Source organism: Cyprinodon tularosa, unplaced genomic scaffold, assembly GCF_016077235.1.
Source record: "Cyprinodon tularosa strain WSP-4 unplaced genomic scaffold, ASM1607723v1 ctg756, whole genome shotgun sequence".
Lineage (NCBI taxonomy): Eukaryota > Metazoa > Chordata > Actinopteri > Cyprinodontiformes > Cyprinodontidae > Cyprinodon > Cyprinodon tularosa.
This window is the reverse complement of record NW_024039514.1, coordinates 267674-286722: the sequence shown is the minus strand read 5'-3', so window position 1 is coordinate 286722 and position 19049 is coordinate 267674. Positions and strand designations below refer to the sequence as shown.

At 43.6% G+C, this 19049-nt stretch overlaps 1 protein-coding gene across 5 annotated transcripts in view; it reads left to right on the top strand.

Moving 5' to 3' along the window:
- zc3h18 (zinc finger CCCH-type containing 18) overlaps positions 1 to 19049 on the top strand; it is a 65037-nt gene that overhangs the window by 20675 nt on the left and 25313 nt on the right. For 3 of the 5 annotated variants that reach the window (XM_038270220.1, XM_038270217.1, XM_038270218.1), the window contains exons 10-13: positions 5919 to 6101; positions 13693 to 13818; positions 13930 to 14022; positions 14171 to 14437. In XM_038270220.1, the coding sequence (XP_038126148.1) occupies positions 5919 to 6101; positions 13693 to 13818; positions 13930 to 14022; positions 14171 to 14437 (669 nt within the window). The remainder of the gene's footprint in view (positions 1 to 5918; positions 6102 to 13692; positions 13819 to 13929; positions 14023 to 14170; positions 14438 to 19049) is intronic. The other 2 variants (XM_038270221.1, XM_038270219.1) reach the window with 1 other exon arrangement.

The window sequence follows — 19049 nt, the reverse complement described above, 5'->3', positions numbered from 1 at the left end:
AGGTGCCAAAATCTGTGTTTAAGCAGAGCAGAGACACAATTAGGGACAGCTGCAGATTTAAAGGTGAAACAGATTTACTGGGATATGCAACATGCAATAAAATATATCTCCAAGTTTACAAGAAACAATATGCAATGTTATAATAAAATTCAACATATTTTTTTTTCTTTTGTAGTTAAGCAAGACTCAGAAATAGCTGCATCAGCCAACCCAGCACAAATAATAAAAATCAGTGTATAAATGATTTTTGAAATATACGGTTCAATATATAGACTTTGGCTGTTAACAACATTTGGAACAAATTTCCAAATTAGATTTTACTGCTTGTGAAGGAGGATAATCACTGATGCATTTTAAAAGGAAGCCATGCATGGATTTGAAGTTGTTTCTATACTAGGGATGCATGATATGTTGCTGTTGGCATCGGATATCGGCTGTTATTGGCCATTTTTTTAATACATTGTTTTTGTGCACTTTATAAATGATGCCCTAAAGGCAAGCATCTGTCTATAAATATCAGTATACTGTAGTACTCTCGTGTTCTCAACAATAGGAAAGCATTCAATAAATGTATGTTTGAGCTCATTTTTGGAAAGTATAAACTCTATTGAAAGTGTTTGGGTTGAGTATCTGTAGTTCCACCAGCCGCTATCCTTAGAACGTCCTCACCAACTTTTATCGCAAACTTACACCCTAGTATAGCGCCAGCTCACGAGATCATCCAGTCAAATTGATTCAAAGTTTTCTATCTAAGGAAAAGCAGTTGATTGCATCGACTCATTGATTCGATTGCAATCCCTCACACTAAGCATGCTTGTAGCGACAATGGGGAGGAAAAACTCCCTTTTAACAGGAGAAAACTTCCAGCAGAACCAGGCTCAGTGTGAGCGGCCATCTGCTGAGGCCGACTGGGGTTCAAGCAGACATGAAAGGTTGATGCTTTTTTTAGCTGCATCATCTAGAGCCAACAAGGTCTACAGGGGATCATTATATTGGCCAATGTCCTACAGGAGAATAACAGGAGCAGCGTTCAGCTTAACGGACCTTTATGCTGCGTTCACACCGGGGGCAGCTGGCGCGACAGAAGCAGCGAGTTTACATGCAAAGTCAATGGTTGACGCGCGTCAAGGCGCAGCAAAAGGTCCCGCGGCGCGTTTCGAGCAGCAAGCGCAGCGCGTCTGAGCAGCTGAAGCAGCGCGTCGGGCGCGTTTTGGCATCTGACGCGCCGCAAACGCGTTGCTGCTCGAGATGGAAAAATTAAATTTTTGCTGCTCGACGCACCGCGTCAACCAATCAGAGAAGCTGATCTGGGAGCTGGCTGGGAGAGAGACACAGCGCTGATGACACAGACCGCTCTGATTACTCCTCTTAAACAGTTTATTAACGCATAATTAACTTAAAATATATACATCTGCCGGCAGAATATGTTCGCTTTTATTATTGTGGTGCCTGCAGATCGGATTATTTAGATGAAAAACACCTACCAGCCGCCGCGGTAAACCGCGAGGAGGCGACCCGCCAGAGGCTGCTGATGAATGGATTCCTTCTGTCGGCGCACCGCCGGTATGTGGGGGTCTGAGCGGCTCCGACAGAAATAATATTGGGAGGCAGGATGGTAATCTGGATGAACTGACTGCACTGATGAAGTTTTCAGGTGTATTTTCTCACTTAAAAACATATTAAAACTACTTTATTCCCACTGATCACAGCAAATATAGCTGCAAGGCAGAGAAAGGATAGTGAAGCTCCGCCCAACGAGCGTCAGAGCCACTTTTGGACCGCGCAGCCAGAGCAGCAAAGCTGCTTCAGCCGCGCGTCAGAACTTTACTGGTACAAGCAGCAAAAATGAAGCAGCAGACGCAATTTTGCTGCTTTTGCTGCCCCCGGTGTGAACGCAGCATTAAGCTGTGGACCTCCTGCCCTCCTCTGCCACTGATCAGAAGATGGTGCTTCTCCCTCCACCTTTCACATGTCTATCTCTAGAAGTCAAGTATAAAGAGGCAACTGGAGATAATAAATCACCAGCTCCTGATGGTGTCAGACCCAAAGTCCTGAAGGCCTCTGCAGAACAGCTCTGAGGGATTCTACAGCACCTCTTCAACTTTAGTCTTAACCTGGTTCCAGTACCAAATAAGACTCAGCCAAAAGTCCTTAGCGACCTTAGGCCTGTTGCCCTGAGAGAGTCCTGCGCTGTTGGCTGTACCGATCAGGCTGAAATAGGGCCCTTGTGCTGATATGGTGTCTCTAGTTAGGTGGAGTTGATGCACCTTCTGAGAGCAGAACTGTTCTCATGCATCAGGAATTGTGCAACTTTTCATACAGCTTTGACGTTTCTTTCCGACTCCTGGATTTGACGTCAACAGGTCGTTATTGTTTGGATTGCCTTCTAATTTTTAATCTTTTATCGCCAAAGCGTACTAAAACAAAGCAACACTGGAAAGGAACACAACCCCTTTCATATATTTAAACTTACTTTCCAGGACTGATGAGTGCAAAGCAGTTTTTCCTCTTTCACTCCAGGCTTGATCCTGTTTCCTTTCATTCACCTTCACAACAGGCCGCGTTTCTTTTGGGTTATGCAAAGTTCAGCTCGTAAACGGCGCACCCACTTGCCACGCACGTTTTTCCACCAGTCTTGTCAGGCTCTTTAATAAAGTCTTCAAACATTTCATTATCTTTCATTGTATGTTCCTCGCCGCTCGGTTTTATGTGTCCCACTTCCTTCATCCATTCCTTCCTGAAAAAGAAAACCTAAGCTGATAAGACAGATCTAAAAATATCTCATGTTGTCTTTCTATTTTTAGCCTCTACACGCTGACTCGGCTATTGTTGCATCATGCCTGTGACCTCATTCACTGCAGCCCATGAACGTGCTGCTGGCTCACAGTGTTTGAACTTTGATGATGCCATATTAAACGTTTCACGTCTTTGGGTCATGCTGCAATAGCCACATAGACCAAACACTTCACACCCACTGGCGGGTTAGACTTGGACCCAAGACTGCTGCAGACTTCTACCATCCGCCAGTTTTATTTATCAGCCACATCCTCTGCTTTTTTCCTCCAACAAATATTTATTCACACACTTGAGAAGAAGACTTGATGCTGCAATAGGAAGAAATCCAGTGTGGTTTATCCTAGGCTCTCTCTCACAGCTGTTTGGGTCAAAAGGCAGCGAAGCTCGATGCTATGAGGAAGTATTTGATTTAGATGGCAGCTGGCTGAATCCAAATTGTAGCTCCTGTTCCTGTGGGAAACCGTATCTGGAAATGACCTGTTCTCCAGTTAGCCACAGCTGCCCTGGGGCCCAATCAGACAGGGCCCAGCGCCGCCAGTTGTGCGGTGATTTGCTCGGGCCCTTGTGCACGACGGTGACGTTTCGCTACACAATTGGCTGAATGTTGCCACATGAAGGAAATCATTGGGGTTTACCAGACAACGATAATAACATAATCAGCATCTGTAGCATTAGCGTGTCTAATGATTGATGAAGTTTTACCTCTAACAAATAATAACAAAAGAATTATAAATAATAGCAAACCGATAATAAAACAAAAAAAATAAGTTTGTGGTGAAAAAAGTAACTGCAAGACCACGATGTAAAGGTGGAGAGCTGGGTAGCGCTTTGGCTAGCTGTTCTCAGTAGCTAACAGGTTAGCCTACGGTATTTTAGGTCGGTCAGTTAGCCATATTAAGCTACACTACTTTTAACTCTGTGTTAACAACAACCGTTCCTTTTCTACTGGTAGAATAACTGTTGTTTTCTTTGTCCATTTGTAAGATGTTCAATTTTTCCTCCTCTACCCTCATAAGTAAAAGAATAAAAATTAGCTGAGACTTGTTATGTCACCTTAATAAATGGCAGAGCTCAGTCTTAGAAGTCAGTGCTTTCCTCCAAGAATGAATATTAATGTTTTCTACTTTAGACTGCATGCTTAGTGTGAGGGATTGCATTTGAGTCGATGAGTCGATGCAATCACCTGGTTTTCCATAGATGGAAAACTTTGAATCAATCTGACTGGATGATCTGGTTTCATTGTAAAGTGTTGTGAATTGGCAATATGTAAATGAACAAAATTGAATTGAATGAAATGTAAAATAATAACAAATATAGTTAATAATATGTTGAGACTCCGGAACAGATCTGATCCTTAAGAAACGGGTGAAATACAGTTTGTCCGAGTGGAGTTGCCATATGATGATGATGTCATAAGAAGCGAGCAGATCTGGTACCTACACCGTCAGTAGGCAATGCTGGTCAAGTGCCTTGCCCAAGGGCACAACAATGTTGAAAGCCTTAACCGACACATCTCCGGTTGCAGCATAAACTCCATTATAGGAGTGAGTATTGGCACGGGTGTTGCGATACAATAGTTGTCACGATACTTGGGTCACAATACGATATTATCATGATAAAGATCACTGTATATTGCTATATTTTCCTTAGCTATCAAATTTAAATGTATGAATAATAAAGCAAGTGCTGCATATATTTCATGCCTCTGCCAGAGGTAGCCCGTTTTCCCGCATTGTTTTAGGTAAAAATGTTTTTGTTTATTTAAAACCGATATTAGGAACTGAAAGATGAATGTTATATATGAAATGTCCTCCATAAAAGACATTTCATCCCGGCACTGCGTCATTTTGCCGTTTATATATGAGAGTCATGGGTTCTTGTTGATGGGATTAAAATGATTTCTAAGAGCATTAAAGAGCATTAGTTACTCATTCTTGTATAAACCCTGATATCGCCGTATTGATTTTTCCCCCACACATCCCTGCTCATTTTTCTGGCACAGCCGTCGCCCCAATATAGCTCCTAACTGCCGATGGCAACGTCAGGAGGGCCCTCTGCTAAAGGAGCTACGATGGGAAGCTTCCTTCTTCCTTCCCGAATACAGCTGGCCGGCAGGAAGGAAGAAAAGAGGAAGCTTCCTCTCTCCTTCCTTCCTGCCGGCTGTATTCAGACAAACCTTATCATGGAGACTTCTAAAGCGCCTCGTTTCTTCCACACGGTTAAATAAACGATCTTAGGGTAATACCCGCCTCTCCGCTTCTGTTTGCCGTTTTCTTTTCATCAAACTTTTCTGCCATTTTTTAAAACTTTTTCCTTAGAGTAACCAGTCTGATTCTGGTTGTAGAAAACAGGCGGGAACACGGAAAACGGTTCAGAGGGAATGTGAACCCAAAGATGGGCGTGTTGGGCTTCTGTAGAACCATGACCTTAGTCCAGTAGAATGTCCTCAATCATCTGGTTGCACAGCATGTGTGTGGAGTTTGAGAATAATTAAACTGCTTCTGTGAAACCTATAAATTAGTGAGAAATAAGCAGCAGCTTTAGTTTTTCTTTCTGTTGGGCACTTTGATTAAACCTGGGAAACAATGGCATGTAAATTTCCCTCAGAGGCCGCTGCTATTTGGACATGCCTGACCTTTACCACAGCTGCTTCTGAGTTCCCCACTCAGCTCGGCTCTGGCTGACTAGGCAATGAAAAGCAGGTCAGAGCACTGCTGTCTCTCCTCTTTAACGACACGTTGCTACAGATACGACCAGATATAGATTTAACACGGTCCTAATGCTGGAAGCTGCCTTCAGGGTGCAAACTGTGTTCCTCCCATCCTATTAGACTCCATCTCTTATTTTATCATGTATTTTGATATCTGCAGAAACAAAATAAGTTTTCATCCAAATAAAGATCAGTCGTGTCCGATGAAGGAATTCAGGGAAGACGAGCTCAGCTGACATTGCGTTTTTGGAAATGAATCTTGGAGGAGATGGTGTTTGGACCCACTCTGATTATTTTCCAAGTTTTGTATGATTTTAATCAACATTCTCCACATTTTTAACTATTCCCATCTTTTCTGAACCGTTGGTGCTAAAGCAGCAGTAGAAACCAGCAGATCGTCTGTTTTTCTCAGCAGGCTAATGGAACCTCCCTCCAAGAAAGAGCTGCTTCCACTCATGAGGCGTCCAGACGAGTGGAAGGACCCATGGCGACGGTCCAAATCTCCCAGGAGACGTGGCGGCCTGGGATCGCCACCACGAGGGCGCCGCCGCCATCGCCCATCAGGCTCCTCTGTCTCCCTGTCCAACTCCTCCAGGTAGGAGGACGAAGAAACCAGATAATACTGGTTCTGATTACGGAGTTTAAACAATTATTCAACTTAGAATAATAATTAACTGGGACTGGATGTCAATTGGATTCCGATTCTCAAGCTTTAGAATCGATTCTTTCCGATCTCTAGCTTTTATTAAAAGGACTGTAGTTCTGCAACATGTTTCTCCCAGCATCGTGTTCATGTTCAACAGCAGTTTAAGGATCGATGGATGAATCATCTTTTTCAACAATATGGGAATAGTGTAGGGCAGCAGCTCTCCATTAGAGGGCAGCACTGTTCATTCTGAAGTAGAGCCTTGTGTTCATGCCAGAACAGAGCCATGCTAGAACAGAACCATGAATGGATCCAGAGTCCGCTCCAGATTATTTAAATTTTTTAATGGATGCACGGATCCAGAAGGAACTTTCTGTGGTTCTGTTAGTAAATATAAACTCCTTCCGCTTTCCTAAATGGGCGCTTTTAGCTGCGCTGCATGGAGGAGCAGCAGAATTTCTCTGATCTGATAGAGCAGTGTTTCCCGACCTTTTCTGACCTGTGTACCTTTTTGGTCATTTTTTCTTGCCATGAGTACCCCCTATCAGTAAAAAGTCTCAATGATTGTCCAAATATGGAACATGCAATGCACTCTTGATTCTCTTCAGATCGTATAAATCTTTAGTCTTTTACTAAAGATTTTGATGCAGGGGAACAACAGGAGTTATCCTAAATAGGAAGTGGTTAGGACATTGCACTCGGCCCCCAAGGTTCTGTGTTAGAGTCCCACTCCTGCAGACTGCCACCCTCAACCTCACAATGCTCCCCGGGCGCTTCACAGTGGCAGCCCACTGCTCCCCAAGAGGGTGGGTCAAAATGCAGAGGTGAATTTCTCCAGTGTGAGATAGTTTAATTAATTAAAGAATAAAATAACTGATTATAAAATAAAAACTATTTTACCAAAGCTTTTCATTTGAGCAATACATTCTTAGGCATGTTAAGTTTTCTATCTCAAGTAAAAAAACATTAGTTGTTTCCTGGAAGTTGATAAGGAATCTAAATAAATACAAAATAAAATCCTATTATAAACCTATATTTATAAAACTGGAGCTCCTTATAGTAACTCCCTTATAATTACATTTAAACTAGTTTAATTGGGAACAAAGTACAAAACAAAAATTAGACTGACTTAATTAGTTTAACTTTGTTTTTATCAAGACACCGGAGCTGCGTTGATGAGCTCTGATAGCTCAGTGTGAAAAATAGCAGATCCCAGGCTGTTCCTCTGCTTTATAAGGATGTGTGTCAAAGCTGAAGTTGAACTCAAAAATATAGGAAAAACTTACTTTTTGGCTGATAAAAGCTGCTTTAATTTTTCAGTTTGGTCCTCAGGAAGCAAAGCGGATCCCAGCCCTATTTTATTTTATTAGCTAAGAAATAAAATATTTTCATGTACCCCTTGCAATGCCCTCGCGGACCACTAGGGGTATAAGTACCCCCTGTTGGGAATAACTGTGATAGAAGATGATAGAAAAGTGGAAACGTTTGGAACAGGATAGAAGACAGCTAGCAAGACATGCTGGCAGTTAGCATAGTAGACAGAGAAGCTTTATGTGGTCATGACTTTCATTGGTCCAAGTTCTAACATCTTCTGAGAGGAACCAGAACCGCCTGTTTAAAAGCTCTGCTAACAGAACGCAGTCTCTCCCAGCCCTGATTGATGGATTCCACTAAAAACAGAGGGCTAGCCCACAGTTGTTGCTATTTCATTGAAACTAAGAAAAACAGCCTGACAGTATGTTAGTGACATACCCCGCCTATTAATGATACACTATATTGCCAAAAGTATTTGCTCACCTGCCTTGACTCACATATGAGCTTAAGTGACATCCCGTTCCTAATCCATAGGGTTCAATATGACGTCGGTCCACCCTTTGCAGCTAGAACAGCTTCAACTCTTCTGGGAAGGCTGTCCACAAGGTTTAGGAGTGTGTTTATGGGAATTTTTGACCATTCTTCCAGAAGCGCATTTGTGAGGTCGCACACTGATGTTGGACGAGAAGGCCTGGCTCTCAGTCTCCGCTCTAATTCATCCCAAAGGTGTTCTATCGGGTTGAGGTCAGGACTCTGTGCAGGCCAGTCAAGTTCATCCACACCAGACTCTGTCATCCATGTCTTTATGGACCTTGCTTTGTGCACTGGTGCACAGTCATGTTGGAAGAGGAAGGGGCCAGCTCCAAACTGTTCCCACAAAGTTGGGAGCATGGAATTGTCCAAAATGTCTTGGTATGCTGAAGCATTCAGAGTTCCTTTCACTGGAACTAAGGGGCCAAGCCCAGCTCCTGAAAAACAACCTCACACCATAATCCCCCCTCCACCAAACTTTACACTTGGCACAATGCAGTCAGACAAGTACCGTTCTCCTGGCAACCGCCAAACCCAGACCCGTCCATCAGATTGCCAGATGGAGAAGCGCGATTCGTCACTCCAGAGAACGCGTCTCCACTGCTCTAGAGTCCAGTGGCGGCGTGCTTTACACCACCGCATCCGACGCTTTGCATTGCACTTGGTGATGTATGGCTTGGATGCAGCTGCTCGACCATGGAAACCCATTCCATGAAGCTCTCTGCGCACTGTTCTTGAGCTAATCTGAAGGCCACATGAAGTTTGGAGGTCTGTAGTGATTGACTCTGCAGAAAGTTGGCGACCTCTTCGCACTATGCGCGTCAGCATCCGCTGACCCCGCTCCGTCAGTTTACGTGGCCTACCTCTTCGTGGCTGAGTTGCTGTCGTTCCCAAACACTTCCATTTTCTTATAATACAGCTGACAGTTGACTGTGGAATATTTAGGAGCGAGGAAATTTCACGACTGGATTTGTTGCACAGGTGGCATCCTATCACAGTTCCACGCTGGAATTCACTGAGCTCCTGAGAGCGACCCATTCTTTCACAAATGTTTGTAAAAACAGTCTGCATGCCTAGGTGCTTGAATTTATACACCTGTGGCCATGGAAGTGATTGGAACACCTGATTCCAATAATTTGGATGGGTGAGCAAATACTTTTGGCAATATAGTGTATATCTAACTTTCTGTCCATTGGAAATCAGAAGTTTAACCGATTTTATTCATCTCTTTAATCCATTTACCTAATAAGTTCCTGTTCTGTTTGAACTGCTTTATTTATTCAGTCAGTAAGTAGTTAAAAGTCGTAGGGAGGCGGCCTTTCCAACCATTGCATTTCCAAATTCCCCCGCGCAGTGCACGACTTTACACGAGTGATTAAAGTGAATGTGATTGGTCGATTATCAAGGGGGCGGGATTGTTATAGGCGGAAGGTTGACAAGCAAGTTTGATTGTGTTAGCAACTTAGTGCTAGTAGGTTCCCAATGGGAAATTCCATTGAGACCAAGTAGCACTAAATTAGTGACTTAGAAACGACACTGTCAAGGAACGCTATGGACAGAGGAAACATGCAAGAGGAGGAGAGTTTAGTGTCGGAGGTCGTGGATGAGTCTCTTCTGTCATCCATGTTTTATTTAGAGGAGGAAAGCGGGGATGAAGATGTTGTGGAAGAGTACGCCAGTGCGGCAGAAGCTTGGTTTGGTGTAGAAGGCTTCCAGCCGTACATGTTTGAGCCCTTGCCTCGCTACGCTGCCAGTTCTGTTAGCTCTACGCCTGCTGAAGACACAGACGTCTCAATGGGAAAGGAAATGATTCTTATTTCAGCCGTTGCGTTTATTAGCTGCGACATATGAATCAAGATGCTATGACTGGAAAAAATTATGATTGACAGATGATATATGATTGGTTGGGTTTAGGTGTTCAGGCTGACATATAACTAACTGGCCTGCATAAAATAATGGGGAAAAAAGACTGAATTTTAAAGCTACAGTGTGTAATAATTACAGGCATATAAAGTCAGAAATTTAATATATTATACATAACTATGTTATTTATCATCACCTATGAGCTCAGCCTTTTAACCATAATATTTGCGTTGCCTTAGAATTCGTTATTTATAATTACATAGGAGCGGGTCTCGCAGCCATGGAGGCAGACATCTTTGCGCTACGGCAGCGCAGAGGCAACAAACTAGCGATTGCGAGATCTCCCATGACGCTCGAAAATAACTACGGCAAGTTGAGAGAGATGAACTGAGACGGTACTGAACAGTAGATGGCAGTATTATGCCTGAGAAGCGTTTAGTCTGCCTGAAACCAAAGAAGAAGAAGAAGCAGGTATACTGCGCCTCGGTAACAAGAAAGGTAAACAAGGCGGCAGGCGTGAGTGACTTTGCAAACTGTTTGGCACTGTGTGGCCAAACATCAGACGAATGGAGGATCATGCCTACTCTGTATCACAACGAAAAGCGGCGGACACCGAACCCCCGTCATCTAAGAAACGGAAACACGACGAGAATAAACGCAAGAGTGACAAGAAACGACAAAAAACACGGATCAACATTGGCACGGCATTTACATGATGGAAGTCACTGATGGAGGAAAAAGGTTTTCAAAGTGACGCTCAAGTTGCCAGTTTTCTCTTGGACAGGTAATTAATCCTACACACACAATTGTCTAATATCACTGCAGTTTTTGGAGTACAGGATGCTCAGACCTGTCTAAAACAATAACATGCTGCGTGATGATGCTGTTACTCTCCAGTATACTTATTCAGCAACGTCCCTGACGTTTCACAGGTAATGATTCAGTAATTTTCTGTAAAATAATTTTCTGGATATATACCTCGGTTACTTCTCTCCAGCTCCTTTGGAGATCTTCAAGCCTTTCCTCCTCTGCTCTCACCCCGCTGGCTCCCCTCTCTCGCCTGGCCCCAGCTGCACGCTCACCCCGGCCTCTCTGCCCTCTTCCTTTCCCTCTTCCTTGCCTTGTAACCCCCGTGCCACAAACAAGACTTGGACTCTGTAAACGGGGAATATATATTCTTCCAGCGAACACAATCTCGCTGTTAAACTAATGACTACAATTACTTCGTCTGTTTATATCACCATGCAAAGCAGCTCACCAAAACGTCACAACGACGTAGAAAAAATAACGGGTATATTTATTATCTTAAGTCTACATGAAATCTATACCCTAAACAGACTAATGAAATACTATCTGTAAAATTATCTATGTAAACAAACCTCATCACTTGAGAAGGTAGGTGATGCGGACGTCGTGGAAGACATTTTGTCCTGTAACGCTCGCCGTACTGTTGGGAGGGAGAAGCGGTGGGGGGGAGACGTTCATGTTGCTGCAGTCTGCAGTCTGACCGCTAGATGTCGCTGAAAATTACACACTGTAGCTTTAAGACAGGATTTTTTTTTTTTATATAGGAATTTTTGGGACAATATGGTCTACTATAGTACATTTATATACATTATTAAGCCAGAATGACTTGACATTTAAATATGTCTTCCCTACGACTTATGGAAAGATCCTCTTCACACATGAGAGAACTCCGGTTCTTAAAAAGTTTGCTTATCTATTAATTGTTGACCAGTTGATAAGATCTTTCAACTCTGGATTGATACATTTTTCAATAACTTACATCATCTCCAGTAATAATGTTGAAAACCTCTCTGACATCGGCATGATTGCCCCCCCCCCCCCTCCCAACCAGACATGAACAACCTGGGACTGTTTATTCAGACATCAGTGAAAGACGAGTCATGGTCAGAGTTGAGTGAACTCCAGGGTTCTGGTACTGATAGGAAGCCACTGGATTAAAGTGGAACTGACTGCAGACATTACCTCAGCCCTGAAGTGGAGTTGGTGCCACTTGATGCTGACGCCCAGAGTTTTCATCACTGCTGACGTCATCATGTGGGCTTCATCTCTAGAGCACTGCATCGAAAGCAACTGCATCTGCTGCAAAATATAAAGCATAAGGAAGGTGTATTTTCCTTTGATTTGAGCAGTTTAGACAGTTTACTAATACAATAAGATCATTTACATTCAAGTAAGAAGAAGAATATTTACACTAATGATAACAGTGTGAGGACAAAATTCCTTGCACCATTGGTAGATCATCCTGTCTACCTGCTCAAATTAGAGGCTAATGGAATCCAGGCAACGTTGACTTGTTTATAGATCAGATCCAGAGGTTGAAATCAAGGAGCAACTGGAGCGTTCTAAGTGAGGGAACACTCTTCTCCATCTGGACATCTGTTGGACCAGTCTGAGTCTGGCCGTTTCCATGAGAACAGGCAGTGGTTTTCAGGAACTGGGTTCAGCGTCGTAGCTCCAGTGGCTTAAGGCTGGATGCTTAAGTTGAGGTTGAGATGCAGCTGGAGGATAATGAGGATAGTTTTTTTTTTATCATAGACTGAACTTTGTACGGCAGCTTGCTGAAGCTCTAATCACTGCAGCTCATCTCAGGACATCCGGTTGTCACAGAAACGCTGATGGCAAACTATTAGTGGCATCAATTGACACTTCAGGTTGGGGATTTCAGTTTCATTGCGACAAGTTAAGACAGATCCGTGGATTTTCAGCTTGGAACGGCTGTTGCTTGTGGTTTTCTTCAGGCGCCTGCCTTGTTTCCCTGTTCCAAGGTACAGACAGTGTCCCGCCAGTTCAGGGGGAAACTTCCGGCCTAACCCAGGTATACATAAAGCATCATGCATGCAGACATGCTAACTGTTTGTTGTTGCATAACGGCGATGTACCAGCGAGTATCGCGTGTGAACCTTTAGGGAAAAAAAGCATTTAAGATTTCCTTTGTCTCTTATAAACAGCAGGAACTGTTGTACTTGTTGAACTTGATTTGTGGGCATTTACCGGCTCCAGGAGGCATCAAACCCTGTTTCTGCAGAGCAGAGGATTTTCTTATCATGGAAGTCTAAGCAACTTAATTTATGTGGCGTTCTTATTGGAAGAACGATACCACCAGGGGAACGAGGAGAACGCACCTCTCTTTTCATCCATTCAGATGTGGAATTATCCAAGAGCAGATAGTAATGAGAATGACCAATAGTCTCACAGTTTAATCTCTAATCCAATAACTCCTACCTCCAGATTATCATGTTGATCATCACCGTAATGTAATGGGTTGTTCCTTTGGGCGAGACACACCTTATCTGCAAATTTCAGCACAGTCCGTCCATAATTGGTAATTAAACTTTATTGATGTCACACTGGAAAAATTCACCTCTGCATTTAACCCATTCCCTTGGGAAGCACCCGGCTGCCATTGTGCAGCACCTCGGGGAGCAGTGTGGGGTTAAGGGACCCAGAGTGGCATTCTGTGGGAGTGGGGCTCGAACTCAGAACCTCAGGATTCCAAGCTCACTCCTCTAACCAGTAGGCCAACATTACCACAGCGTTTTTAGTTATGTTTAAAACAGAACTACAGAAGCCCTGCGGGGCTTTGATTGAAGTCCTGATCATCTGAGGTGGACCTCTGTTCTTTGCCTCTGACTCAATCATTTCCTGTTGTTGGTTGTAACCATCAGACTCGATGCTGATCTGGTGAAAGTTTTTGAGTAAACAATCGGATGGTAAACGTGCCAACTGATTGTTTACAGGTTGTTGCTCATGTGCTGCCAAAAATGATGTGATCCTTCGAAAACTATGTTTTGTGATTTTCCTTTAGGTCTTCGTCGCGCTCTTCGTCCTACACAGGCTCAGGCTCGTCCCATTCCCGCAGCCGCTCGTCTTCATACAGCTCCTACTCCAGCCACTCCTCTCAGCACAGCTCCTTCAGCGGCAGCCGCTCCAGGTGCGTCGTCCCGCTGCTGGTCACTGTCCTCCTCCTGCACAGGAAAATGATTTAACTCTAACTGAAAAGCAGAAACTAAATAAACTGCACTTGGTCTGCTGCCTTCTTTAGATCTCGATCATTTTCCTCCTCCCCCTCACCGAGTCCAGCTCCTCAGAGGATTGCCAAGAACAAACCGGACCCCCCACCTGTGGCAGCAAAGGGGTAAATCTACCTCTCTACCTGAATTAGTTAGACCTCCTAGATTTTGGTGTATGATATCCATAGAGAGAAAAAACCCATTTTAATGTCTGCATTCTGAGATTTCGCTTCGATTATTTGAAGTTCTGTTCATGTGTTTCAATTTCCCCAGCATGCCTCCAAAGCCAGGTGTGGCCCCCCCTCCCCGCAGGGAAAAGCCTCCCCTCAAAAAGGCTCCCAGTCCTCCACAGCCTGGAGGACCTCCTAGCAAACCCTTTAAACCCCCAACAGAGGGAGGGAAGCCTCCTACCAACCCCAGGGAGACGGGTGGTGCGTCTGATGGGCCAGGAGCTGGACCTCCGCCTCCGCGGGAACCTGGAAGACCTCCAAACCCCAGGGAGGGTAGGCAGAGGGAGCGACAGCAGCATCCGCCTCGCAGGTACGGCTCTGGTTCACTGTCAAAGCCAAATGAAAGGAAAGTATCAAATGAGTCTATAGTAAAATGATCAATGATAAAAACAATAGTAATAGTGATTAATAACTAGGGATGCAGGATATTGGGATTTTGGCTGATATCCGATATGCCGATATTTTAAAACTCATGTAGCCGATAACCGATATCGATACCGATGTTAAAGCTGCACAAAAATAAGTAGTCATTGAAAATAGCAGTTTTGTTATCCATTTCTGACACTTTGAAAAATAATATACTCAAATATATTTTCATATGCTGATATTAAATTTATTTTTAAAAACGCGGTATCTATCTATTTTACTTTCAAAATCTCGTGAAATTTCATCGTTCTGTTACAAACTCTCGTGATATTTTGCAAATTCTTGTGAGATTTTGTTAGTAAAATAGATCGATACCGCGTCAATATATCAACATATAAAAAATATGGCAAAATTTAGTGAATTTTCGGGGGATTTCGTTAACCTGACAACAGCCAGATGCATGTCTCGCTCCGCCCAGCTCCACTCACATACATCTGGGAACCCGCTCATTGAAAGTGATTTCCCCAACCGAATTTATGGTCTGTCCAATCAGGACGCAGGGTGGGTGTGTCCTGGAGTGGAGAAGGGACCGTGAGATTCCAACAACAATGGCGGCTCGCATTGAGGAAGCAAGCGTTAGCATTGATGCTGCTATTTCTTCTGTGTTGTCCAATCTATCTGATATTGTTTCATCAAAAGAACATCAGAGAACGGCTTTGAAGGCTTTTGTTGGTGGAAACGATGTTTTCGCCCTTGTCCAAATGGCTCCTCCTCTCACAGCCTCACGGGTTAGCTTCGGTGTGAGTGGTTGAAATAGCACGTCAATAAAGATGACAGACAAGTGGCTTATCCAATCATATGCAAGGAGTTTTGATAAGGCCCAGCCTTCAGTAAAGGCAATTCCTATGGCAGTGTTCCAGATGTATGTGAGTGGAGCTAGGCGGAGCGAGACATGCATCTGGCTGTTGTCAGGTTAGGATTTCGTAGCATAACAATGACATATAGCAATATTTCATTAGTAAAAGAGATTGATATGGTGTTTTTAAATGGCAATATATCAGCATATGAAGATATTGTGATATTTTAATGTATCAATATTTTTTCCCTCGTCTTTAGAAGTTTTTAAGTCTGTAAAAAAGACGTTTTTGAGGAAGAAGTAGTAGTAGTATTTATTTATTTTTTAGACTTAAGAAACTCAGAAGCTGATCAAATATCGGGTTAAATATCGGTGGGGTGGCCCATGTCCGATATTCAGTTGTAAGGCCGATACAGGCCGATACCGATAGGGGGCCGATTATATCGTGCATCCCTATTAATATCAATGTGGGGCACATGGCTGGGATTCCTGATTCGCTCTTTGGAATAGTTTACTAAATGATGTGCTGTTCTGTCATATTTACATATTTCATTTTATCAGCCCTTTATGTTTATCATCTACATTCTAATCAGTGGTGAACTTATTACACCAGTCCAAGGGGCGGAGCTAGATGGGGGGCCAGGGGTGGCCACGGCCACCCTTAGCCAATCATTGGTCACCCCTACCATTTTTTTCCTCTCTAATACAGATGGTGACAGCAGTAATACTCTATTCAAAACATTTAAATTAATCGTATATTAACAATTACTTTACAACAAAAACACTGGTTAATTATACACATCAATATAGCAACATTAAAGATAAGTACAGAATTCATGCTCTTTTCAAAACTAGATTTTGTGTTATATGGGTAAAGAGAATGATGTCATCTAGGAGTCTTCAGTGAAATCATAGATAAATAACTATTTTGATAAAAACGTAATCAATTTATGTAGATATTAGTACTTGTAAATATACATTTTATCCAGGATAATTGTTGATAAAAGTAGGTAAGTAATGACAAAGGAAGAGGTCTTCACCCCAGAACTCAAACCTCAAAGTATTTTATCCACTATACCTTTTATCTAGAAAGCACAGATGTTTAAATATTTATGTCTATTTGTTAGCAAAGGTTGTAGGAAAGTATAGTTTGTCTTCATTTAGACAATATGGATGTTTTGCTCGTTAATTTTCCTGTTGCAATAGTGTAGATTGACCCTGAGGTTCTGGTGTCTATCCACTATCACCCACCCCTCAGTGTACATTGGTTATTGCCTGACCACCTTTATAAAAATGTTCTGGCTACACCTCTGACTAGTCCACTTTGTTGGTTGACATCACAATATTGTCTTTGGATATGGAAATGTATTCCAGTTTACGAGCGAGGAACCCCCACTGGCTGGACTGTTGGTTGTAAAGCGTGTTTTCTGACCTCAGTGAAAGGGGATTTCCTCTCTTGTCATTCCCTGTTCGTGAAGCAGCTGTAACACCACTTAGCTACCTGCTGTGGGTCGGGTTTGGTCTAAAAACGTATAACTTTCTTTAGGGCAGTCAGTCATTAACTCCACCTATGTGTGCAAACATGAGGACCCTGCAATGAGCTCAGCCCAGGCTCCAACTTTCCGATTGGCTCCCACTGTGGAATGTCAACCAGGTGGAGGTCAGCCTTAATTCCAATATGTAGCAATCTAAAAAGCCCCCGCTGAATGATCGTTGGGATTTTGATGATTATTCAACCCTGCTGGAGTTTTTACAAGGATTCGGTTTCAACACCTGATTTACATGTTATTACAAGCGCTAATGAGCAGCGATGGATGGATGATGACGGAATAGATGATGATGAATAGATGATGACTGATAGATAATGGAGGGATGGAGGATGTAGGATGGATGGATAATGGATGGAGGAATGTAGGATGGATGGATGGAGGATGGATGGATGGATGACGGATGGATGGATGGATGATGACGGATAGATGATGGATGGATGGATGATGACGGATAGATGACGGATTGATGGACGGATAGATGACGGATGGCTGGATGGATGATGACGGATAGATGACGGATGGATGGATGGATGATGACGGATGGATGGATGGATGGATGATGACGGATAGATGGATGGATGGATGGATGATGACGGATAGATGGATGGATGGATGGATGGATGGATGATGACGGATAGATGACGGATGGATGGATGGATGATGACGGATAGATGGATGGATGGATGGATGATGACGGATAGATGGATGGATGGATGATGACGGATAGATGACGGATGGATGGATGATGACGGATAGAAGGATGGATGGATGGATGGATGATGACGGATAGATGACGGATGGATGGATGGATGGATGGATGATGACGGATGGATGGATGGATGGATGATGACGGATGGATGGATGGATGGATGGATGATGACGGATGGATGGATGGATGATGACGGATGGATGATGACGGATAGATGACGGATGGATGACGGATAGATGGATGATGACGGATAGATGGATGGATGGATGATGACGGATAGATGGATGGATGGATGATGACGGATGGATGGATGGATGGATGGATGGATGATGACGGATGGATGATGACGGATGGATGATGACGGATGGATGGATGATGACGGATAGATGGATGATGACGGATAGATGGATGGATGGATGATGACGGATAGATGGATGGATGGATGGATGATGACAGATGGATGACGGATAGATGACGGATGGATGGATGATGACGGATAGATGATGACGGATAGATGGATGGATGGATGGATGGATGATGACAGATGGATGACGGATGGATGGATGGATGGATGGATGGATGGATGGATGATGACAGATGGATGACGGATGGATGGATGGATGGATGGATGGATGGATGATGACGGATGGATGATGACGGATGGATGATGACGGATGGATGGATGATGACGGATAGATGGATGGATGGATGGATGGATAGATGGATGATGACGGATGGATGGATGGATGGATGGATGATGACAGATGGATGACGGATAGATGACGGATGGATGGATGATGACGGATAGATGATGACGGATAGATGGATGGATGGATGGATGGATGATGACAGATGGATGACGGATGGATGGATGGATGGATGGATGGATGGATGGAGGATGATGACGGATAGATGACGGATGGATGGATGGATAGATGATGACGGATAGATGGATGGATGGATGGATGGATGGATGGATGATGACAGATGGATGACGGATGGATGGATGGATGGATGGAGGATGATGACGGATAGATGATGGATGGATGTGGGTTATTTATCGTCCTTGCAAGAGGAGATGAATCCTCTGTTAGTGACTCGGTGGGCCGGGTGCGGTGAGATAGTGGTGAGTTCCTTCCTGTTTTCTTCTCTCTTTTTGTTGTTTTGTCTTGCTGAAGCGTTTATTTCATTTTTGATTGGGAGCGTTCTGTGAAGAGGCAGAAAGGAATGTTGGATTCCAGCTGAAGTTTCCACTGTTTGCATCCTGATGCGTGGTATATTTCTGAACGTGTTTGTGTTTGAGAACGAATATCGGTGGCAGAATCTGTCCAACTATTCCCAAGTCTTCTTCATTTGCATGTCAGTGCGGCGGCAGAAAGTGGCACCAAATGCATGTTCCAGGTCTGTGCATTTCGGGGAAAGACCTGAGAGGCTGTGTGGG